General features: G+C 35.4%; 1 protein-coding gene across 3 annotated transcripts; it reads right to left on the minus strand.

Moving 5' to 3' along the window:
- Positions 1 to 11,197: 11,197 nt before the first annotated feature.
- Positions 11,198 to 24,463, minus strand: LOC121431980 (zinc finger protein 883-like). 3 transcript variants are annotated; one of them, XM_041629780.1, is made up of 4 exons: positions 24,405 to 24,463; positions 21,303 to 21,562; positions 16,333 to 16,428; positions 11,198 to 12,935 (listed from the first exon to the last, which is right to left on the minus strand). In XM_041629780.1, exons 2-4 carry the CDS (start codon positions 21,400 to 21,402, stop codon positions 11,272 to 11,274), a joined length of 1,860 nt encoding a protein of 619 aa, XP_041485714.1. In that variant the 5' UTR covers positions 21,403 to 21,562; positions 24,405 to 24,463; the 3' UTR covers positions 11,198 to 11,271. The 3 variants fall into 3 exon arrangements, with proteins under 3 accessions (XP_041485714.1, XP_041485716.1, XP_041485717.1); XM_041629782.1 differs by having other exon boundaries at positions 24,424 to 24,458; XM_041629783.1 differs by having other exon boundaries at positions 21,303 to 21,492; positions 24,405 to 24,447.
- Between the last annotated feature and the right edge of the window lie 1,100 nt (positions 24,464 to 25,563).

Consider the following 25,563-nt stretch of genomic DNA (forward strand, 5'->3'; position numbering starts at 1 on the left):
CTTATGAATATTTACAATAAATATTTAGCAATATAAATGCTGTGGATCATCATAAAAAATACAATACAATATTAAAATTTACTTTTATGACATTTGTTTATTTGTTGGGCATGTAAAATATATGTGAACAACATAGATTTACTGTGAGAGAACTGTATATAATTCTTAGCATTGCCTTATTCCATTCATTGAAATTAATAGCATATATTGCATTGTATTTTGTTACTTTTGTAAATGACCAATTTCCAGATGTTTATATAGATTTTATAAACTTATAATAGAGAGTGAATATTTAAGTTGTGAATATAGCTATTATCCTGTGGCATTATGCTGCAACATTCTTTTCTTCATCATTAAATAAACATTGATAAAAGCATTTGATAAACTTCCAATGCATCAATGGTATGTGCACTGTAGCTGCTAATAACCTATGAAATAAATTTTGTTCATGTTCAGCGGATATCATATGGTGTATAATACATGCTATACAATTTATCACAGACAGTTTTAAACTTTTGAAATTCATTTATTGATTTCAAATAGAGACATAAATAAATGTGATACATACATTAAGAAAATAATTGAGAGTATAAATTCTTATTATTTGCATATCTTGGCTTACTTTATATGTTGAGGAAGGTGAAGAATTTATTTGTTTGCTCATATTTCTTTTTTTTCAAAACAAGTGCACACCTAATTACCAATAATACATAAAGCATTTTCATTTATTTGGATGCAGGATAAAAGAGCATTGTAGAATTAAATGCCTTGCTCATGGGCATAGGTGCCGCGGCCGGGGATCGAACCCCGAACTTTTCATGTATATAGTCAGGCGCCTTGGACTACTCGGCCACGGCACTCGACACATGCACCGGTAATATGTGACTAAATGAGGATGAGGAATTTTTACCATCCCCCCCCAAACAAAAAAGAGAAATCTATTGATTTTGGGAAAAGTAGGATTTAAGGGGGAAGAATCCTGTTGAAACCATTCCCATAAGACCAATGATTATTCTATTGATTATTTCTATAAAAAATGCCCCCCCCCCTTGAAAATCCTAGATCCGCCCTTGCCTTACAGCCATCTCTTGTACCTTCCTTTCCTTCACCCCTTGTGGAATTAATTTTCAAGTTTCTTTTCATTAATGTTTTTTGTTCTATTCCTTCATCCCCTCTACCTGTGTGTCATCATCCATAGATCATTCATTTCAACTATATTGGTTCTCGCACCCAAATAGTCATTAAAGGGATGGCTGAAAATATTTATAGGTCAATAAATAGAGTATAATTCATTGAGCAAAATGCCGAAAATTTCATCAAAATCGGATTACAAATGACAAAGTTATTGAATATCAAAGTTTTAGAATATTTTATGAAAACAGTCGTCCTGAATATTCATTACAATGGCTGATGATGTCACATCTCCACTTGTTCTTTGTATTTTATTATATGAAATTAGGTTTATTCAATTTTTTTCTCCAAGAACTAGAAAAATTTGATTTAGTGATTGACAATGATTTATTTACCCATGTCACCCTAATTCGGTATTGGGGACACTATCATATTATTAGATATTTATTGCTGCAACTAATTTCATTATAAGGGAGACATATTATTCACACAAGTATGAAATAATGAAAAAAATATGATTTTTGTAATAACATACAATAACAGAAAGTGCAGATGTGACATCATCAGCCCACCTAATGAATATTCATGACGACTGTTTTCACAAAATATCGCTAAACATTAAACTTCAATAACTTTATTATTTTTTATCAAATTTTGATGAAATTTTCAGCATTTTGCTCAGTGAATTCTACTCTATGTATTTAGATATAAATATTTTCAGCCCGGACCATCCCTTTAAAAGACAAGTGCACCTCAACAAAAAGTTGATTTGAATAAAAATAGAAAACTCCAACGAGCATAACACTGAAAATTTCATCAAAATGGGATGTCAAAAAGAAATTTATGACATTTTAAAGTTTTGCTCAATATCACAAAACAGTTAATATTCACATCCCGGTTCAATATGCAAATGAGGGGACTGATGACATCACTCACTATTTCTTTGTATTTATTACATGAATTATTCAAATCTTTTCCCCGTTTTCATGTGAAACGGCCTTATTACTCCCTCAACATGTGATTGAATCATTTTAAAAACATTTCATGGTACAGTCAGGTTGGTCCTTATAGTCAAATCTGTAAGAATGGAAAAATTGTATAATTAAAAAAATAAAAAAGGAAATAGTTTATGATGGACATCATCGACTCTCTCATTTGAATATCACTGAGTTGTGCATTTTTATTTTACATCCCATTTTTTTTAGCATTTAATTTGTTTATATTGATTAAAATCAACATTTTTCTTGGATGGACTTGACCTTTAAAGTTGGTTGAAGATTAGAAATTATTTAGTATATTGGTACTGTTCATTATTTCAAAAGTTTCTTCCTATGATTTGCAATCTTCTAAAATTCATTGAAAATGTATCTCCCTCCTCATTTTGTTCCTTCTCTTTCTGTAGTGATAGTGCAGATCATACTTCATCATAACCTATACTTCAACACCATCTAGAGATGGCGCTCCAAAGTTTCATTTGTGACGCGTATTGTTACAGTGGGGGTTATGTGCTTCCTTTTTTCCTTATCTTTTACCCATCTGTTTTATCTCCTGAAAACAAATTATTTTTAATGTGCATAAAGATTGTTGAAATGTCAATATGATAGAGAAAACTGAATTTTGATGTTGTTAAAATAAAAAATGATAAATCCATAATTTATTGTTCGAAATAGACGTGAAATGAAATACTCCGAAAATTTGCTTTGCCCAATTGATCGTGGGCCCAGGGGCCACTGTGCAGTGCTAGATCGATGAGGCTCTATCCCTTCAATCGTTGAACGCCAAAAAGGGTAGTAGCATCTTTTTACGTCTTTTGGTCTCTACCCTACCCCCCCCACTCTCTCATCGTCTATCACTCTATCTCTCACTATTATATCACCCCAGCTATCCTCACTATTCTCTACCTTACCCCCCCCCCCACTCTCTCTGTGTCTATCACTCTTTCTCTCACTATTATGTCACCCAGCTATCCTCACTATTCTCTACCTTACCCCTCCCACTCTCTCCCATCATTGTTTATCACTCTTTCTCTCACTATTATGCCACCCCATCCTCACTATTCTCTACCCCCCCCCCCCTCTCTCCCATCATTGTTTATCACTCTCTCTCACTATTATATCACCCCAGCTATCCTCACTATTCTCTACCTTACCCCCCCCCCCACTCTCTCTGTGTCTATCACTCTTTCTCTCACTATTATGTCACCCAGCTATCCTCACTATTCTCTACCTTACCCCTCCCACTCTCTCCCATCATTGTTTATCACTCTCTCTCTCACTATTATGTCACCCAGCTATCCTCACTATTCTCTACCTTACCCCTCCCACTCTCTCCCATCATTGTTTATCACTCTTTCTCTCACTATTATGCCACCCCATCCTCACTATTCTCTACCCCCCCCCCACTCTCTCATGGTCTATCACTCTATCTCTCACTATTATGTCACCCCAGCTATCCTCACTATTCTCTACCCCCCCCCCCCCACTCTCTCATGGTCTATCACTCTATCTCTCACTATTATGTCACCCCAGCTATCCTCACTATTCTCTACCTTACCCCTCCCACTCTCTCTCATCATTGTCTATCACTCTCTCTCTCACTATTATGCCACCCCAGCTATCCTCACTATTCTCTACCTTACCCCTCCCACTCTCTCTCATCATTGTCTATCACTCTATCTCTCACTATTATGTCACCCCAGCTTTCCTCACGATTCTCTACCTTATCCCCCCAACTCTCTCTCATCACTGTTCATCACTGTCTCTCACTATTATATCACCCCAGCTATCCTCATTCTCTACCTTACCCCCCCCCACTCTCTCTGTGTCTATCACTCTTTCTCTCACTATTATGTCACCCAGCTATCCTCACTATTCTCTACCTTACCCCTCCCACTCTCTCCCATCATTGTTTATCACTCTCTCTCTCACTATTATGTCACCCCAGCTATCCTCACTATTCTCTACCTTACCCCTCCCACTCTCTCCCATCATTGTTTATCACTCTCTCTCTCACTATTATGTCACCCAGCTATCCTCACTATTCTCTACCTTACCCCTCCCACTCTCTCCCATCATTGTTTATCACTCTTTCTCTCACTATTATGCCACCCCATCCTCACTATTCTCTACCCCCCCCCCCACTCTCTCATGGTCTATCACTCTATCTCTCACTATTATGTCACCCCAGCTATCCTCACTATTCTCTACCCCCCCCCCACTCTCTCATGGTCTATCACTCTATCTCTCACTATTATGTCACCCCAGCTATCCTCACTATTCTCTACCCCCCACTCTCTCATCGTCTATCACTCTATCTCTCACTATTACGTCACCCCAGCTATCCTCACTATTCTACCCCCCACTCTCTCGTCTATCACTCTATCTCTCACTATTATGTCACCCCAGCTTTCCTCACGATTCTCTACCTTATCCCCCAAACTCTCTCTCATCACTGTTCATCACTGTCTCTCACTATTATATCACCCCAGCTATCCTCATTCTCTACCTTACCCCCCCCCCTCTCTCTGTGTCTATTGTTATGTGATGATAAGACATATCTCACATATTCAATATTATATCAATATTAAATCTATACTTAATCAATACTTCTACAGGAAGTATACCAGCTCCAACTTTCATTAGAAAGTATTACTCATTCTTCTTCCAGCTAAACTTCTGACGCACACACATTTTATGAGTTTCTTATTCACTACATTTCATGTTCTCCCTAAAAGGTCAACTCCCCCAATTCAGAGTAAAGTTATGACGTACAGATTGTTTTGGTCAAGCGTCCAAGGTTGACCAACACCTGTTTGATCGTAAAGAGTCTAGACCAGACCAATATATAAGGGGTTCACTTCTGAACCCAAATCATATTGTTGGAGATTACTTCAGAGATTGTTAGAGATTACTTCAGAGATTGTTACAGATAGATTAGAGAGTGGAGTATAGTCACCATCAGACTTACTCATGTTCCTGTATTATTTGTCATCATCATCAACTTAGTTATCATCTTCAATAAATGTATATATGAACTGTACAGGCTTTGTATTGACTCCTTCATTTAAGTCTGGTTGAAGTTAAAGTGCAATCGATCCAGCCCCCGAACACAACATGGTGGAGAACCCGTATTCAACCAGTGAGACCCCCACTAAACTGACAATATATAACAAAAGAAGGAGAATTGCTCTCTGTTAACTATTAATTTAACTTCTACCTCCTCAAAATCGAACTTAATTGGCTGCTGAAATGTTATTGCGATGTACTGACACGACGGTTGTGACAGCAATATTTACTTCAATGATGATTACGACAGTGAAAATGAACGGAGATATGGAAAGAGACCAAGAAAGACAGATCAAGGTGTATTTTCCAGACGGAAGAGCAGACAGAAGAAACAGATGGACAGAACAAGGATAGCGACAAGACAACAAAGACAATGGCACAACGGACATCGACAAAGGTAACGACAGTGACGACGATAGACTAGTATGAACTTGGAGATGGCAGAGAGACTGAATCCAACTATTATGACTTCAATCTTAACCATATTAATGCCAAGACTGAACAGAAGGAAGAAGACCATGACAGATTTATTGACTGCATGTAGAGACTGTGTTCAGACTGAGGACAATTTATATTTCTATTGATGTTTCATGTTCATGTTTTATATTCCTTTTGCTTCTAAATTTACTTCTGATATTTGGATGGCTCTGGTAAGTCAGACCACTTTTCGTATTATTTTGTGATCATGAGTGATCATATTTTAGTTAAAAAGAAAAAAAATGTATTCTACATTTAGAATTTCACTTAAGTTATTTCAAGTTGTATGAATTGATAGAATTTTAACATGAATATTTGTTAGCATATTGGTGAATATTAGAAAGCAAAATAAATAACTGATTCTCTATATATCGCTATGAAGTAATAAGTACTTACCTGTATATCATAATTTAATTACGACTGGTTTTAGTATTAATGATTTTCTTTCGTATAATATGTTACTTCTTCAGTCAATACAAGGTTATTAAAAATGTTCAGAGAGAATATAAATCAAAGTGTTGAAGGATTGACAAGTGAAATAAGCGTGAACTCCCATGTAGGGGAAATGTGAATGCATAATTTATGAAAATAATGCTAAGATGCATAAGCTTGAATTAATCTTCTGATGTGATTTATGTTTCATTTGAGTTTATAATTCAGGACAATATTACATTATGATATTTTCAAACGAGATATTACTGAAAAGTAACTTATGTATTTCAGTCGAATCTATATAATGTCAAATGGTTAACATGTAAAGCAAAGTATTTTCCAGTGATAATGATACTGGACTACACTATTAATGTGTAAGGAATACCAAAATTACATTGTGCGCTCCAATGTTAGAGTATTTCACCACTTTGTGTATAGCATGAATATAAATCAAGTTTGAAAGTACTTGAAATGACCGATTGAAGATATTATCCGAGCAAATTGGGAGTGAAACTCATACAAAGTAGGATGATTTGGTTAGTGCGTAAAACTATTGTTTATATACTTCAGAATTGGAAGTGGAAATAGATGCACATCTCCCTAAAGATATGAGGACACCGGCAGCTCGAAAACCGATTGATTTATATGATTTATTGTGGAGTAATACTTAGCTGTACTTATCATAATGTATTGATACTGATGAGAAATCTCAAATTGCCCAAATCGTATTGACAAAATAGTGTAATTGTACTTTGTAAGAACAAAATATTGTTTTATAGGAACATTTTGTTTCCAATTTATATTCAAACATTTCATTGATTATGATTTGAGTATAGGATATATATTTTTCCAATTTAATTTAGGTTTATTAAGGTAAAAATTGATAGGACTTGTATTTTCATATGATGTTATTTTAGGTTTAGTTGATATATTTAGATAGTATAGGTTTAGTAGATATTAACCATTGCTATATTGTAGAGTGTTAAAGGAAACTAGTATTAGTAGAAGATAAATTAAAAAGTTTCACAATATTATTATGTTTTATATGAATTTTAATTGTTTAACTATGTTAGACCATTTGTTATTTCAATGTTTTTCTAAACAAATGTGGGAAAGCCACATTTTCTAACAAAAGGGGATGTTATGTGATGATAAGACATATCTCACATATTCAATATTATATCTATATTATATCTATACTTAATCAATACTTCTACAGGAAGTATACCAGCTCCAACTTTCATTAGAAAGTATTACTCATTCTTCTTCCAGCTAAACTTCTGACGCACACACATTTTATGGGTTTCTTATTCACTACATTTCATGTTCTCCCTAAAAGGTCAACTCCCCCAATTCAGAGTAAAGTTATGACGTACAGATTGTTTTGGTCAAGCGTCCAAGGTTGACCAACACCTGTTTGATCGTAAAGAGTCTAGACCAGACCAATATATAAGGGGTTCACTTCTGAACCCAAATCATATTGTTGAAGATTACTTCAGAGATTGTTAGAGATTACTTCAGAGATTGTTACAGATAGATTAGAGAGTGGAGTATAGTCACCATCAGACTTACTCATGTTCCTGTATTATTTGTCATCATCATCAACTTAGTTATCATCTTCAATAAATGTATATATGAACTGTACAGGCTTTGTATTGACTCCTTCATTTAAGTCTGGTTGAAGTTAAAGTGCAATCGATCCAGTCCCCGAACACAACACTATCACTCTTTCTCTCACTATTATGTCACCAAGCTATCCTCACTATTCTCTACCTTACCCCTCCCACTCTCTCTCATCATTGTTTATCACTCTCTCTCTCACTATTATGTCACCCCAGCTATCCTCACTATTCTCTACCCCCCCCCCCACTCTCTCATGGTCTATCACTCTTATCTCTCACTATTATGTCACCCAGCTATCCTCACTATTCTCTACCTTACCCCTCCCACTCTCTCTCATCATTGTGTATCACTATCTCTCACTATTATATCACCCCAGCTATCCTCACTATTCTCTACCCCCCCCTTCTCTCTCTCATCAGTGTCTATCACTCTCTCTCACTATTATATCAGCCAGCTATCCTCACTATTCTCTACCTTACCCCCCCCCCCCACTCTCTCATCGTCTATCACTCTCTCTCTCACAATTATGCCACCCCATCCTCACTATTCTCTACCCCTCACTCTCTCATCGTCTATCAATCACTACTATGTCACCCCACCTTTCCTCAAGATTCTCTACCCCATCCCCCCAACTCTCTCTCGTCAGCCTTTCTTATTTAGACCACAGTATAAAAGACATGAGCTCAATCTATGTTTTTAATGTCTTTTTCATACAACATATAATTGAAAGATAAATATCCACAAGAACTTGTCCTTACATAGAAAACACAATTTGAACAATGCAAAAACCTAGTATTTAGCAGTTGAAATCATAGCCTTCAAGATGTCAATGGCAATTTATTTTTTTAGAAACATTTATGACAAAGGATGTGGTCATGCATTCACTGAAAATAAGGCATATTGGTTTTCATGGGCTTTCTTTCAAGGGTACATGTTCCCAACTTTCTCCTTGTCTTTTTGGGGTTATACCTGACATATACAATCAAGCAATCAATCATATACATTAGACCTAATTTGTATATAGATAAATACATAACTTTAGTACTGGCATTAGAAGACTTACATTTAAAAATAAGTAGTATTATGATTATCCATGCTCTATAATACTATAGGATGATCTGTGACGTAGATGGTAATTTACTGCCTAAAAGGTCTGACATATTTAAGTCCCCGCTTTTCCATTTATTGTAAAGAGATTTCTGTTTTCTTCCAAGTTCAGGGTTAAACAGATATGTGAATACACATGAACAGCTGATGAATAGTAGACTTGACAAGGATTCTGCATTATTTTGAATGTTTTGACTGTATTTGGTAAATATTAAATTATTGACACAGATATAATTTTCTCCATGATATTCTATGTTCACCCATATTTCAGATATTTTACAGTAACAGAAAACCAGGGAATTTAGAATACAGTCAGTCATATGATAATAATAATAATAATGCTCAATTCTCGTATAGCGCATCACACATAGCATAGCATGTCCCTATGCGCTTAAAGGTATTGTTTAACTTTGTGAGCAGCTGATTTAAAAATTCTCAAACCAAGATGAAAAATGTGTACAAGTGCATGTATTAGAACTAATAAACCCTGAAAACAACCATTATTGAGAAAGAAAAGCGAAAACTACAAGGCAGAAACCTGATTTTGTAAATAGGCGTCTTATAGACACCTAAATAGTACACATAAGTGTATGGGATGAAATTAAGATGGTGTTTATGGTCACTTTATATTTCAATTTTTGAAGCACTAAATAATTATTTTCGAACGCAATTTTTTCTGGGCTTCATTTTTGTAACATATCACAGACACAGATGACAAGTGTGACCTTCTAGCTCAGATTTTTTAAAAGTCAAACCAATGTTAACCAATCACTTTAAAGAAGAAATAGTGAAAGGTAAGAATAAAGTAATCAAGATATTTAGATCGGATCATTAGTTCAAAGTTGGTATTTTATGCATTGAAAAGATATGTTTTTAGGGATCTCCTGATGTAAATAAATCACTTTGATATCTCATTGAATTAGGTAAAGCATTCCAGAGGACAGCAGAGGCATGAGTAAAAGCACGCTCACCATATGACTTTGTAAAGACAGAGGGAACAACAAATAATGCTTTTGAGCTTGATCTAAGATTTCGGGATGGCTGGTAATATGATACTAAATCAAGTAAATAGGACGGGGCAATTTTATAAAAACAGTTGTGTGCAAAAACTGGAAGCTTGAATACAATCCGGGAACGGACAGGGAGCCAATGTAATTCTCTGAGAACTGGAGTAATTGCTTCATACTTGCGTGTTCGTGTTACTAATCTCGCAGCTGAATTTTGAATGGTTTGCAGTTTTTTTAATTTGTTTAATAGGTAATCCTGAAAGGAGACTATTGCAGAAATCAATGTGACATAAAACAAAAGCATGTACCAATTTTTCAGTGGTGGGTTTGTCCAAGAATTCACAAAGTTTACCAATTTTGTATAAGGCATATGATGCAGAGCGACATTTTTGGGATATAAATTCATTGAATGTCAATTTATCATCAAATATAACTCCTAGATTTCTACAAGTACTTGCGTGTATGTCCATTCCACCAAGTTTTAATATCTGGATTGATTCTGTTTCTCGAAAACGTGAGGAAATGTGTAAAAACTCTGTTTTTTCACCGTTTAGTTTGAGGCTATTGATCTGTGACCATTCTTTAATCCTTCTGAAACTCTTTTTAAAACTTTTCTGTGTTTCAATGTTTTTTTTCCATGGAAATAATTAGCAACATCTCAATAATAAATAACATGAAGTTACATGACTAATCAATTACAGTAAAGATAATGAGTTATAAATTTTGGTTAAAAATATAATGTGCATTGGATTTGCCTATGATATTGAGCTGGTAGTGATTTTTGAATGCTTGCAAGAAAGTAACGAGAGGACCAATGTCTTAACGTTCTCTCCGAGATAATGAGGATTTATATGCCTTACCAAAGGGCATAAGCGCACAAAGTGGGAATCGAACCCGAGTCATTCAAATTTGAAACCCCCGCTATACCGACTGAGCCATTTCATTTTTGAGCAATTTTTAATCTGGCATGCAATAACATATTAATGTGGGTTAATTTCGTTACCAAATTCCAGGGCTTTGAAAAATTCGATCTCAAAAGTTGTGCATGAAAAAAAAAAATAGTCACAAACCGATGCAGTGGAAACATCTCATGTTATGGATTCATTTTGAAAATGTCACTACACTGATAAGATTGAATCACAATTTTATATGGATTCCTTTTCCAGTATTAATATTAATATGACATAACCAGGCATGGTGGCTCAGCGGTAGAGCTTCCGCCTCATGAACGGGAGGTCGTGGGTTCGATCCTCGGCCGTGTCATACCAAAGACTTATAAAAATGGGACCTTCTGCCTTCTTGCTATAGGCGCTCGGCATTTAGATTGGAGAAGGGTAATAATAACATGTAATGTTATGCAGGGCCCACTGGTAGAGCAGTTTCCTAACTGAAGTGGCTACCCTGGGTAAATAAAACATTATTATTATTATCTATTTCAGGTGAATTCTTTCATGTACGTTTAGATTACTTTTTGAACTGAATTTCTTGCTACAATGTTTACATTCATAAGGCTTCTCCTTTGTGTGAATTCTTATGTGTTGAGTCAAAGACTTCTTATCACCAAATTTCTTGCCACAATACTGACACAGATAAGGTTTTTCTTTTGTGTGAACTATTCTGATGTGTTGACTTCGCTTAGTAGTTGTGATGAATTTCTCACAACAATATTGACATTGATGAGGTCTTTCTTTCGTGTGAATTCTAATATGAACATTTAGACAATTTTGTGTGTTGAAATCCTTGCCACAATACTGGCACTGATAAGGTTTTTCTTTTGTGTGAATTCTTATGTGTACGTTTAGATGATTATTAAATAAGAATTTCTTGCCACAATACTGGCATTGATAGAGTTTCTCTTTTGTATGATTTCTCATGTGCGAACTGAGAAGGTATTTTTGGCTGAATTTCTTGCTACAGTATGTACATTCATAATTCCTATCTTCTGCATGAATTCTAAAGTGTCTACTTAGATCAATTTTTCTGTTGAATTTTTCAGCACAGTGTTTGCATTCATAAGGCTCCTCTTCTGTGTGAATCTCTATGTGTCTATCTAGATCAATTTCTGCATTGAATTTCTTGCCACAGAATGCACATTCATAAGGCTTCTCTTTTGTATGAATTCTAATATGAACATTTAAAGCACATTTATGGATGAATAGTTTGCCGCAGTATGTACATTCATAAGGTTTCTCATCTGTATGAATTTTAATGTGAGCATTTAGTTTACCTTTTCTAGTGAATTTCTTGTCACAATGTATGCATTGATGGGGTCTCTCATTTGTGTGAATTCTAATATGAGAAATTAAAGTATCTTTTCTAGTGAATTTTTTGTTACAGTATTGGCATTGATATGGTCTCTCATTTGTGTGAGTTCTTATGTGTTCTTTTAGAAAAAATCTTTTGCTACATTTTTTCCCGCAATATTGACATTGAAGAGGGTCTTTGTCTCCATGCCCTTTTTCATGAATTTGTCTCTCTCTTGTAGATGTAAAAGATTTGCTACAGTGAGAACAATTATATGATCTATTTTCATGTTTTCTTTTATGATTAGCAAGACCACATTCAGATGGAAATCTTCTATCACACTTAGAGCAATGGAAAGGTTTTTGAGCAAACACTGCTTCATCATCTTGAAGATTTTCTCCATCTAAGTGCCTGTCTAAGTGCTGCATGGAAGAAAATATCTCATTACAATCAGAACACGGGAATTGAGGCTCAACATCACCTGTACGTTCACTACATATCTTATCACCATTCATTGTAGCAAATGAAATTGTGCTTTGAATGCATTCATCAGTATTCTTCTGAGTACACATTCTTCCATGTTTCACAAGGTCAGAATCAGACAAAAACGACTCCTTACAATATGAACACTGGAACGCGTCTGAATTCAATATTCCAACATGATTTTGGACATGTTTCATAAGCTGGTGTTCTTCAGAAAAAGGCGTTTTGACATTTTCGTCCCTTAATTCAAGTTTCTTCTTGCAGAGTGTACACACAATTCCTGTAGATTCTGTCATCTCACATTCACACGATCCGCTGTTTTCAGCAAGAACTCCTCTATCTTCCTTATTCAGCCTTGATCCACTTGCTGTAAATTAAACAAAGAGAAAAACATATATAATTTAAAAAACATCAAACTAATGGTTCAATATATAGACTCAAAGTCTGTCAATATGGAAGACTATAATTTCTGGCACTTGTATCCATGCCTTAAGGAGGATTACTTGCTACAAGGTGCGCATTTTCAAAACGTTTTATCTGGATTACTTTATTAGTCAGGCCTAAACAAACGAAAAAATAATACATGCAAGTTCCATCAAACAAAGCCCTTTTTTATTTTGCCAATTTAGCTAGTGTAATGATCATGCTGACCTATGTGGATTTTTTTCTCTTTTTCTGGACAGCATTCAAAGGCCAAACTTGAATTGGCCAAAAGCCAACTTAAGTAAATAGATGAAAGGACAAGACAAGATGTACTTCCATGATTTGTACCTGTTTTAGGGAGTGTTAAAAGAAAGTATTTGCATTCAGTTGCAAATTCACAAATGATAGACTAATTTTAACCACAGCAAATCAATTATTCTTGTTGATGCAAAAAGCAGACCAGCAAATCAAACCCAAATTTGCAATCTATAAAGGGACAAGCGACTTCCAATTCAAAATAGACTTTGAATGGATTGCACATTTTTAACAACGGCACATTAGACAGTGTTTTAATCTCGGTAGAATTTATCCAAAAGCTTCTTCACAAAATCAAATGGTAAAATACTTGGCCTGGGTTATAAACCGGAGAGGGTGCCTGTTGCAGAAAGAGTTGCATTTAAACGCAAGTCAAATAATCAATTGCAAGTCCCAAATGCGCGCTGTTGATTGGTTGAAAATCAAGTTGCGCGTGATTTTCAGAGTTGCAATCGATTGCAAGTCTTTCTGCAACGGGCCCCAGGATAACATCAAATCTGGGATTTTGAGAGTACATGCTGATGAGGTTGCCCCAATTCTTGCTGTGATATATACCAATCTTCTATGTATACCACTAAAATACCATCTCACAGGAAACAGCTAAATGTATTACTGGTCTTCAAGGGAGAATGGTCAAATTCTGCCAACTACAGAATATCTCCCACCAAAATATGTTGCAATATGCTTGAGACTATCCATAACAGCACCACTGTGTCATCTGAAATATCCAAGTGTCCACAAGCAACATGGCTTCTGAAGGGTAATAGGGCCCTGTTGTATAAAAGTTACCAATGCAAAGTTGGATGTAATCCTTGATTTTGATTGGCTGTTGATTAGCATTACCATCATGGTAGTTACCATTGAATGGCAAAGTTACCATAATAGTAACTTTTATGCACCAGAGCCCAGATTTTGTGAGACCCTACTGTTGGATAATCGGATGAGTTTTTATTACAACACAACACGGCCTCAGGAAAGCAGACAATCTCATAATGGATTTCACCTAATCATTTGACCAGGTTAACCACTTACTCTCGGTCCATAAACTTAGCAACTGTAGTGAGAAAGGGGTCCCAAGCAGTATGATCTCTAATTTCTTAAGTTATTGATGACAGCTTGTTATAAACAGGATCAAATATAATTCTATTGATGGCCTGTCAGGAGACCCACAAGGTAGTGTCCTAGGTCCTTGCTTATTCTTTATTTAGCTACAAAATGATACAGCAGGAACCTTTTGTGTAATGGATTTTGCATGAAAATGCCACAGGACTAACGAGAATAAATCACAATTTTGTATTAATTTCTTTCCAGAGTATTAACATTGCTATAATGAATTCTAATATGACAATTTAGATTAATTTTTGTGCTGAATTTCTTGCCACTATGTTTACATTCATAAGGCTTCTCCTTTGTGTGAATTCTCGAGTTCATTTAGATGACCTTATGAATGAATTTCTTGCCACAGTATTTGCATTCATACATGTATCATTACAAAGTATAATTTTGGTTTCATTTTTCTCCACAATATTGGCATTCAAGGGGTCTCTCATTTGAGTGACTTTTATGTGTTCTTTCAGATGAGCTGTTCTGCTACATTTCTTGCCACAATATTGGCATTCAAGAGGCTTTGGGCCTCCATGCCCTTTTTCATGTCTCTCATTTATAGATATAAAAGATTTGCTACAGTGAGAACAATCAAATTATCTGTTTTATTGTTTTCTTTTACGATTAGCAAGACCACATTCATGAACCTCATCATCTGTGTGAATCCTAATGTGCTCATTTATATATCTTTTTGTGTTGAATATCTTGCCACAATATGTGCATTCATATTAAAATAGGCTTCTCCTGTGTATGAATTATAATGTGTCTACTTATTACTCTATTTCTGCTGAATTTCTTCCCACAATATTTGCATTCATAGGTGTGAATTCTAATGTGGTCATTTAGATGACCTTTATGCATGAAATTCTTGCCACAATATTTGCATTCACACATGTATGGCTATTTTTTGTATGAATTTTAATATGATAAATATAGTATCTTTTCGATTGAAAATTTTCCAACAATATTGGCATTCAAGGGGTCTCTCATTTGTGTGACTTTTTATGAGTTCCTTTAGATAACTTCGTTTGCTGATTTTTTCCCAGTAATACTGACATTCAAGAGGGTCTTTGTCTCCATGCCGCTGTCTCTCTTGTGTAGATGATTTATTTTCATGTTTCCTTTTATGATTAGCAAGACCACATTCAGATGAAAATCGTTTATCACACCTTGAGCACCAGAAGGGTCTTTGAGCAAATTCTACTTTATCATCTTAAAGTTTTTCTCCATCCGAATGCCTGTCTAAATGCTGCATACAAGAGAATACTGTACAAGCTGTTATTTTCACATACAGAATTTTTCACCGAATCGGCTGGGGTTGCGAAATTTTCGCGGGTTGTTAAATTCGCGATCGGAAAATGTATGAAACACTTCCACAGTGCTTGAAAGAAGCAAAACTAGTGCAAAGCATGTGCAAGTCTATGCTCTTCAAAGTCCCTAGATGCTGATGTGTCTTTTGTACATAAATATGTCCATGTATAAACAGTTACAAATTGTGGAAAAAGGTGGTTTAAATTTCACTTATTTTACCTTTAGATCTGAAAATTCACCATGTCACAGTTTGATCTGTAATTCAAGGGTTGAGCAATCTTTGGAATTGTGTTTTGTTAGATTAATTTTTCAAAAAGTTGGTAAAAGTGTAAAAAAAATGTTGAATTTTGTGAACAGAATCTTACACCTCTAAATGCTCTGGTCATATGACTTATGAATATTAATGAGTGTGCAAATAGCTGCCAAAACGTGTGTATAGAGTCAAATGACAGTAAAATCAAATTATTTCATGGAAAATACATTGTCATATTTCAGTGAGTGAATAAACATTGATAAAATAACATAAGAAAATAGTTTAGGCTCTGATTTTGTTTAAAAAACAAAAGAAGTGAAAAGCTATTTATGTCAATTAGTTCACGTATTTTCCTCACATGATCCATTTTTTCCATCAAGGTCACTATCTCCTTCATCTATTATCTCCTTTTTAATGCTTGTCCCATCTATTTCGTTCTGCTGAGATCCAGATGCTGAAAAATAAAGAAAAAAAACACAAATTATTAAAGTTGCTGTTGTCCATTCGTCAGTGATTTTACGAATTGGCTCAAACCAAATTTTTGTCATATTTTCTAAATATATTCCATTTTTGCATATTCTGAAAACCCAAGATTTACTCATTGATTTGCCATATTTCAGATAGTCAAATTTCTTATCATTTAGAAAATAAGAGCATATTTTAAGTTCTTACAATCTGGCACGGCCCTCTCCTTTGATTTCACGAAGTGGCCTAAACCACTATTAAGTCTCTGACGTCATATGCTATCAACACAATAGGTATCTTTCCTCTGAACCCAGCTCGGTGTTGGAGCTCGGTTAAGCAGCATTTTTACGTTATCAACACCAACACCGAACACCAAACTCGAAAATCACCCAATGAATATTCATGAAGACATGCTTAAAACTGTTTCACCGGAATAATGCAAATCTTTAAAATGCCATAACTTGTTATTCCTTGTCCAATTTCGATCAAATTTTCAGTGTTTTGTTTGTCTAATTTTTCTGTTCAAATCATATTCTTTTTCAGCCTGGAGTACTCCCATAAGCATAGGCAGGGACCATCTGGCATTGACAACTGAGGGGTGGAGCTTAGCAAGAGTGAGAACTGCAAAGAATGACTACTTTTTTATCTTTTGTTTCATTTAGGAACTTCTGAAAAAAATTAAGGCAAGAATATTGGTTACAGTTAGATATTCCAAAGATTCATTATTCTGAAGGTTCCTAATTCCGTTGCATACAAATTGCCTATAGCTCGATGTTTGTTAGCCTGAAAATAAAATAAGGTTGGTTGGTCCGAAAACAAGATAAGGATCATTAATCCAAAAATGAAATAAGGTTTGTTAGTCTGAAACTGAAATAATCTGTGCCAAAACCAGAAAACCAGTAGGCAGGCATGGTGGGAGGGGATAGAATCACCATTGCTGTTATGAGGGTCAGAAGGGGCTAATCTATCTTTACCTGGGGCATTTGCTTGGAATTCTTTCAAAGAGGTGTTCATAGGCTTCTAAGCAAGAATCGATATAGTGTTTATCTCTCATTAGCACAGCTGAAAATTTTGCTGGGGGAGTATTGGTGCATTTTCGAAATGGTTTTGGACAACTTCAAAATTTCTACAAATAGATTCAGAAGCAAGTTAGCGATGCAAGGTCTCATTCCTTATATAATTAGCCATTTATTTTAGAGCTTGAAATCAACAAAAAAATATCCCTTGCAGTGATGAAAAAAAGTGAACTGTTTTTATGTTCTCCTCACAGAATATAAAACTATCATTATTGAAACAGGGTGTGATCTGCGGGACAAATTTTAATTTTAAAGGTCAAGTCAACCTCAGAAAAATGTTGATTTGAATCAATACAGTGCGTCCCAGAAAAAACGAAACCAAGATTTAGCGATCATTTATCATTACTTAATCATAAATGAAATAGACAAATGACCTACCAATTTAAAGCTTAGAATCTCCTCTTTCATCTGATATTACTTAGATTATTTCTCATTCACACATGAGTGAGCAAAGACAATATGAAGAAAGGATATCAAAAACTCATTTGGCGGGGGGTATCTGGGTTTCAAAAGGAAACCCACATTTCTGAAAAGTTCAATATCTCTTCTTTAATTTGATACCTAAATTACAGAAAATGGTCTAGAAATAACAAAGTTATGGTCATTTGAAATAAGGCTTGAATTTCAATAATTTCATAAAATGAAGAGGTTCTCCAGGCTGGCTTTCAAACTCACTCGACACTCCGTTTTGTTGACGATCAGCCATGCATTAAATCTATTGTTCACCATGCGAAAGCTTCTGTGGGAAACCGGTGAAAACACATTTATCTCATGAAATTATGGAAATACAAGCCTTATTTTAAATAACCAGAACTTTTTTATTTCTTGACCATTTTCTGTAATTGAGGTACCAAATTAAAGAGCAGATATTGAACTTTTCAAAAATGTGGTTTTCTTTTTGAAACCCAGATACCCCCCTCCAAATGAGTTTTTGGTATCCTTTCTTCAAATTGTTTTTGCTCACTCATGAGTGAATAAGAAATATCCTAAGTAATATCAGATGAAAGAAGAGATTCTAAGCTTTAAATTGGTAGGTCATTTGTCTATTCTATTTATGATTAAGTTATGATAAATGATCGCCAAATCTCGGTTTCGTTTATTCTGGGACGCACTGTAGAGAAAAATCAGACAAGTACAATGCTGAAAATTTCATCAAAATCGGATGTAAAATAAGAAAGTTATGACATTTCAAAGTTTCGCTTATTTCTAACAAGTGGAATGCCTCTGGCCGTCTCACCTGCATCACGCGGTTCAATATAGCAGCAGTGCTGACTTTGAATACTACTCTAACTCGCACAAGGTGTTCAGTGATACATGGTTACTCTTATGTCCACTTTTTATGAACTAGATCAATAAACTTACAGAGATATGATGGTTATTCAACAAAAAACCCCAACATGGCCAAAGTTCATTGACCTTACATGACCTTTGACCTTGATCATGTGACCTGAAACTCAAACAGGATGTTCAGTGATACTTGATTACTCTTATGTACAAGTTTCATGAATCAGATCCATAAACTTTCAAAGTTATGATGGTAATTCAACAGATACACCCAATTCGGCCTAAGTTCATTGACCTTTGACCTTGGTCATGTGACCTGAAATAAGCACAGGATGTTCAGTGATACTTGATTACTCTAATGTCCAAGATTAATGAACTAGACCAATAAACTTTCAAAGTTATGATGGTAATTCAACAGATACCCCCGATTCGGCCAAAGTTCATTGACCCTAAATGACCTTTGACCTTAATCATGAGACCTGAAACTTGCACAAAATTTTCAGTGATGCTTGATTACTATTATGTCCAAGTTTCATGAATCAGATCCATAAACTTTCAAAGTTATGATGGGAATTCAACAGATATCCCCAATTCGGCCAAAGTTCATTGACCCTAAATGACCTTTGACCAAGGTCATGTGGCGTGAAACTCATGTAGGATGTTCAGTGATACTTGATTAACCTTATGTCCAAGTTTCATGAACTAGGTCCATATATTTTCTAAGTTATGATGACATTTCCAAAACTTAACCTCAGTTTAAGATTTCGATGTTGATTCCTCCAACATGGTCTAAGTTCATTGACCCTAAATGACCTTTGACCTTGGTCATGTGACATGAAACTTTAATAGGATGTTCAGTAATACTTGATTAACCTTATGGCCAAGTTTTATTAACTAGGTCCATATACTTTCTAAGTTATGACATCATTTCAAAAACTTAACCTCAGGTTAAGATTTGATGTTGACGCCGCCGCCGCCGTCGGAAAAGCGGCGCCTATAGTCTCACTTTGCTTCGCAGGTGAGACAACAAAATAGTTATATGAACGAGCCAGTTACATCCCAATGAGAGAGTCGATGATGTCACTCGCTCACTATTTATTTCTTTTGTTTTTTATTGTTTGATTTATACAATATTTCAATTTTTACGAATTTGATGATTAGGACCTCCTTGCCTGAAGCACAAAATGTTAAAATAATGGAATTCCACGTGTTCAGGGAGGAATGAACCTTCATTTCACATGACAATGATGAGAAAATCAAAATATTTCATATTTCATATAATAAAATACAAAAGAAATAGTGAGTGAGTGATGTCATCAGTTCCCTCATTTGCATACCGACCGAGATGTGCAAATAACTGTTTTGTGAAATGAAGCGAAACTTTAAAATGTCATAACTTTCTTATTTTACGTCCGATTTTGATGAAATTTTCAGTGTTATGCTTGTTGAATTTTTCTCTTTTTATTCAAAATCAAGTTTTTGTTGGGGTGGACTTGTCCTTTAAATAAGCAACGACGATTTTGAAATTTCATATGCAAAAATAAAGTACTATTTATACGCAATAATTGTCTAAATATGCCTTGACTGCAGCATTATACGAGAAGTTCAACAGCACTATTGAATTGGAGATAGATATTCATGTTTTATTTGTGATTTGTTCCACTATTTGAAAAGCTTATTCACAGTTTAAATCTTATTAATATTTTGTTTGATTTCTCACTGAAAGTACAGGCATGGGTGATTTTCTGCCTTTTAGTGGCCTCCGACCTTGATGATTATTTCTATGTCACGCATGGCTAATCCTGATGATGATGCAAAAAAGAAAAAAAGAGAGAAGACTAGGGGAATACACATTAATCAATATTCACACTTAACATTTTTATGATTGTATTACAGTTTGTCAGTGTGAGGAGGGGGGGGGGTGTTTGGGACTTGGGTGTGCTGAGGTGATGGAGTTGGTACGTAAAATCCTAGATCAAAAGCTTCAGTCTCTGTACAATGGTTGTTCCGCTGAACTATGTTGGCTCCAATTAATGGAGATGACAGTAAAATGTAAGAAATTGTTGAATAAATCTCAAGAATGGATGGTTATTCCTGTCTAATAAAATCCCTGAAATAATCGTTAGGATACTCGTCTCGTCCCCTTCCATATTGACTGCATCCCTATAGACTCAGTAAATTGCAAATTCATCTATTGCCAAGTCGTCCAGCAAAAAAACTTTGTTTTTGAAATAATAACTCTTCAGACTGACGAACCTTTGGAATAAGAAACTTTCTTTCGTTCTCAGACAATCTGTCAAGCTAATGCACCCTTTTTCATTTCGGAAATAAATAGCAAACCTTCAGTATAACGAACCTTTGGAATAGCAAACATCACCCACAATTTTGATAAAGAGAGTTATTTCGATGTTAGCTGGGTTGCTGGGACTCTTTAAAACCAAATCAGGTCTCAACAGAAATGGTAAGGACCCAGTTTGTGATGAACTTTACCAAATTTGTTTACCTTCCAGAGTCTCAATGTTGTGTGTGATCCCATTCTCTGAGCATTGTGGGCCTAGTATTGTCTGACAATACAGATGAAGACTTTGAGATTCCTCCTTCATTTTCAGATCCTTGATAATAATTCTCCCATGAAAAGGATGCAGTAGATGCAATGCATTGAAAAGGCTGGGATGCAACCTCTTGGTGTCCTCCTAGAATTGCCAATGTGATAGAAAATTACCTTTAAAAAGGCTAAAGATGTAAAACCACCGCTCAAGAGATCTGTCGATAAAGAAAATAAAAGCAATATCTAGTAAAACTAATAACAATTAATCATGCAACTTATTCAAGACCAAAGCCTGCAATTGATTACCCAATGATATTTATGCAAGTTACATAAAATTCATCATTTATGAATGAAGGTAGGTATGAATGGCAACAAAAATTTGCAGATGGTAGAAAAATGACATTAACTACCTGATTGTAGAGCTAAACTTCACTGAATATGTATATTTACAATTAAATTTGATGAACATCCAGTCAACCTTGTGAACTTTATTATTCAAAGCTCTTCCTGTGAAGGTCATTGAGCAATCTATACAAGGATAGAATTAGTTGAATATTTAACAAATATAAGAATTCATTTTTTTATTGAAAACAATTCATATTATTATATATAAATTATTTATGATCACGAAATAAATTTTAATATTTGTTAAATAAGAATTTTTATCTCTAAATTGTTCGTTAGACGGCATTGCTTTCCGGAAGTACGTCATACATAAGCGGTTCAAGGGTCGACGCTATTGTATTTCCGTTGTTTACATGTGGAACGAGAGGTCTACGCGGCATCAGTTAGGTAAGAAATCTTCATTTTTTTATATTTTTATGTAATGATATTTAAAACCTTCCTACGCATTAGGCGTAGGAAGGTGTAAGAATTAATAAAATTGATAGAATTTTCGTTATTTCGGTTTAAAAAGATGGATTTCTTGGGGAAATCCATCTTTGTTTTGGTCCTTCACTTAAGACACTATGGAGAGTGTCAAGACGTCAATGATGAAGAAGTATATGACATATCTAAAAAATCATCATCATTGCGTCCTCAAGACTAGGTTAAAACAGGGAAGTGAACTGAAGTTGCGTGACAGCCGAAGTCAGTTTTTCCCCTTTTAAAGTTAATTTTTCCTAGACAGGAATAACCGTTGTTTCTGGGGATTTATTTTTTTTCTGACATTTTACTATAATCCCCATTCATGTATGGGTGAGTGGAGCCAACGCAGTTCAGCAGAACAACCAATACAGAGACTGAAGCTTTTGGACTAAATTTTTCCTTGTTTTGGACTTTTGGTGCAAAAAAGGGAATAATAGGGTCTAACTTAGTTCTTTTTATATATTTTTATGAAATAAAAATTAAAGACAAAAACCAACGAGCCCTGTCAGGGGATTATGCATTATTAACCCCCTAATGGTGGCTGCAGGATAGCGAGCCGTACGAGTTGAAATTATGAAAAATAAAAAATGTTTAAAAACTCCTCGAAACTGACGGCTGTCAGTTGTCTAGGGCAAAACTAGACCAAAAGCTTCGGTCTCTCACTCTCTGTTATGTTGGTTGTTCAGCTGAACTCCGTTGGCTTCACTCACCAAATACAGAGACCAAAGTTCTAACGCGATTTGTACAGGGGACTCAATGGCCATATGTTTATGTACTTTAAGATCGAATAAAACGGGGAAGTGAATTTGCGCGACAGCCGAGGTAAGTCACTGTTTTTGTTCCTATTAACTTGATTTTTCTCCGTTTTTTGGCAATTAATGCCAAGAGCCAGAGGGAATATTAATTTAATTTGCATTTTGATCGCGTTAATTTTCAAAATTTTTATTCATTAAAGACCCTGACCGGTGTAATAACAATCGCATATCAAAATAAAGGTAATGATTCATACAATACAAATATACCAAAAATATTACATATATCTCCTTCCAATAATTAATATTAAATAAAAATCAAAGAAACTGCTCCTCCAAAGTATGCTTCGATTGAGCACCCCCACGTCGCCTGGAAATGATGACGTCACGTTGTGTCTGGAGGGTTGTGATTCCATAGGTTTGTGTACAAAAGCATTGGGTATTTTCTTCCATTTTCATGTTATGAATCCATTTTTTTTTCGTTTTCAGATGAAAATGGCACTCAAAATTATTCACTATTCAAATTGTTGTAAACCTACAACTATTCACTACCTTGTTTTGTGATTTCTTTGTTTGGCTCTTATTGGACCTAAGTTGCTATGTCAGGAAAAGTTGTTATACATAATCTAAATGCACATAGAATTGTAATCTGCGCCAAATAAGTAGGAAATAAAATATGGCAAAAACTAGTTCTAAACTGTAGATTTCATAAATTCAAGCTTGTGGGAAAAAATATATGTGATATCCCTTTGTGATAGGAGTGAAGAAAATGAAATGCGTTATCTGGAAAGCAAAAAAATCACCCAGTTTTTCTGTGTACAAACCTATGGAATCACGACGCTTCTTACACGTGACATCACGGTCTCGGGGCAGGTGAAAAGCACAATAAAGCCTATTTTCTAAGCGGGGTTCGAAGCCCGATAATTTGAATATTCTTAAGCAAAATACTCAGCTGGGAAGTGATGAAAATGCATAAAGCAACCCTTGCTGTATTTAGTAGCTTATAAGCTTTCGATTGGTATATAATTTGTCAATTTCATTTTTTGGTCCAGTGACCAGTCTAGTCTTGATCTTTAAAGACAAAAATTGAAGGGCCCCAACGGGGACGGGAGGATTTTGCATTGCAAGTACCCTAATGGTGGCTACACGATAGCGAGCCGTCTGTGTACGAGGAGAAAAAAAAAATGTTAAAAAACTCCTCGAAACGGATGGCTGCCAGCTGTCTTCTAGGGCAAAACATGAAAATGCTCATATGGGACTGTGTTGATAAATGATAGGACGAGTCGCACTTCAACTAAACACTTAGAAGAACGATCTAAAATGTCACAAACATAGCAAAATTAAAAACCAAATACTTGGCGGATCAGAAGTGAATGGTTAGTAAATGACAACATTCAAACAAATAACAGTAAAAACACTGAAAAAGGAAATAATGTACCGGTACCGGTACTCCTTACATCACATCCAACACTGTGACTGGTAGGTCCCTGTTTTGTTGTATGGTCAGTTCCCCCATGTCTGCGCGGTCTCCTAAGTCTGCACACCCGCGTATCTGCGCGATTTTAGTTACAGAAGATACGCAACGAGCACGAACTTTACACATAGTACATGCACTACATAGACACGTATTCATAAAAATATCCGACTCAAAATGGTGGAAAAATAATGAATTCAGGGCATTTCATGTGACGGCCTCAAAATGCAGCCTTTTTCATCAAAATCCCCGAAACGTGTGCAAAGTGAAAGAGTGCGCAGACATGGGGTACCATTTTTTTTCAATCTGAAAATGACTGCCCCATGTTTTTTCAAGAAAATCCTATATTTCCTTTCATTTTTTAATAAGAAATTTGGTACACTTACTTTTAATAATATAAGAAACACTATTAACCAAGAGATTTTTTGAAATAAGAAGAAGTTCATGTTAAATCTTAACTCAAATTGTTAGGTGCGCAGACTTGGGGCCCACCATCATACCGTCCTGCATGCAGTGCGCCAAGCAAGCAGGCCGCGCCATGGTATATGATTTCCGCCAGGGCTAGGGCCAAGCGAGAGCTAGAGGGATTCCACGTACCCCTCCCCTGTAGGCCTACAGCTCTCGTCATTTGATTTTGCTAAATAGATTCACAGAGGAAAGGCGTTATGGAGTATTAACATCTTAGGAGTAATAATAAACATCTTTTGTTAGATTTGACAGTTAGTACTCGTGCTCAAAACGACGTAGAGGGCAAACACAAATATGTTGGGTGTTTTGTTTTGTGATTTTTGAAATTGTAAAATCATATTAAGAGGAAGAAATAAAATATCATCAAAAAAATGTTTTCCCTGGTGTCTGTCTGTATTTATCCTATCCCCGGTTGGATTTTGTCATTTTAAATAAATCAAGCTACCAATTTGCAGTATTATCATTATCATTCATATTTTTGTTCCAAAGTTTTTGTCAGAGGTTTAGACTTTTTGTGTTAATTGATGTCGGTACGTAACTTAAAATTAATTTCGGTCAATGTCAAAGGGTTGAGAGATAGAACCCGGGGGGGGGGGGCACTTACATTGACGAGTGGATACCATGCGCGACCCCCAAAAAACGTAAAAAGGATGTC

Source organism: Lytechinus variegatus, chromosome 18 (assembly GCF_018143015.1).
Source record: "Lytechinus variegatus isolate NC3 chromosome 18, Lvar_3.0, whole genome shotgun sequence".
Taxonomy (NCBI): Eukaryota; Metazoa; Echinodermata; class Echinoidea; order Temnopleuroida; family Toxopneustidae; genus Lytechinus; species Lytechinus variegatus.

What these genes read in the sequence shown, in the direction of transcription:
- LOC121431980 (XM_041629780.1), bottom strand. Translation starts at nt 21,402, where the DNA reads ATGAAGGAGGAATCTCAAAGTCTTCATCTGTATTGTCAGACAATACTA. An exon ending in CAACATTGAGACTCTGGAAG is followed by an intron (nt 16,429 to 21,302) that starts GTAAACAAATTT and finishes TTTATTTTTCAG; the next exon opens with CATCTGGATCTCAGCAGAAC. An exon ending in TGATGGAAAAAATGGATCAT is followed by an intron (nt 12,936 to 16,332) that starts GTGAGGAAAATA and finishes TTTAATTTACAG; the next exon opens with CAAGTGGATCAAGGCTGAAT.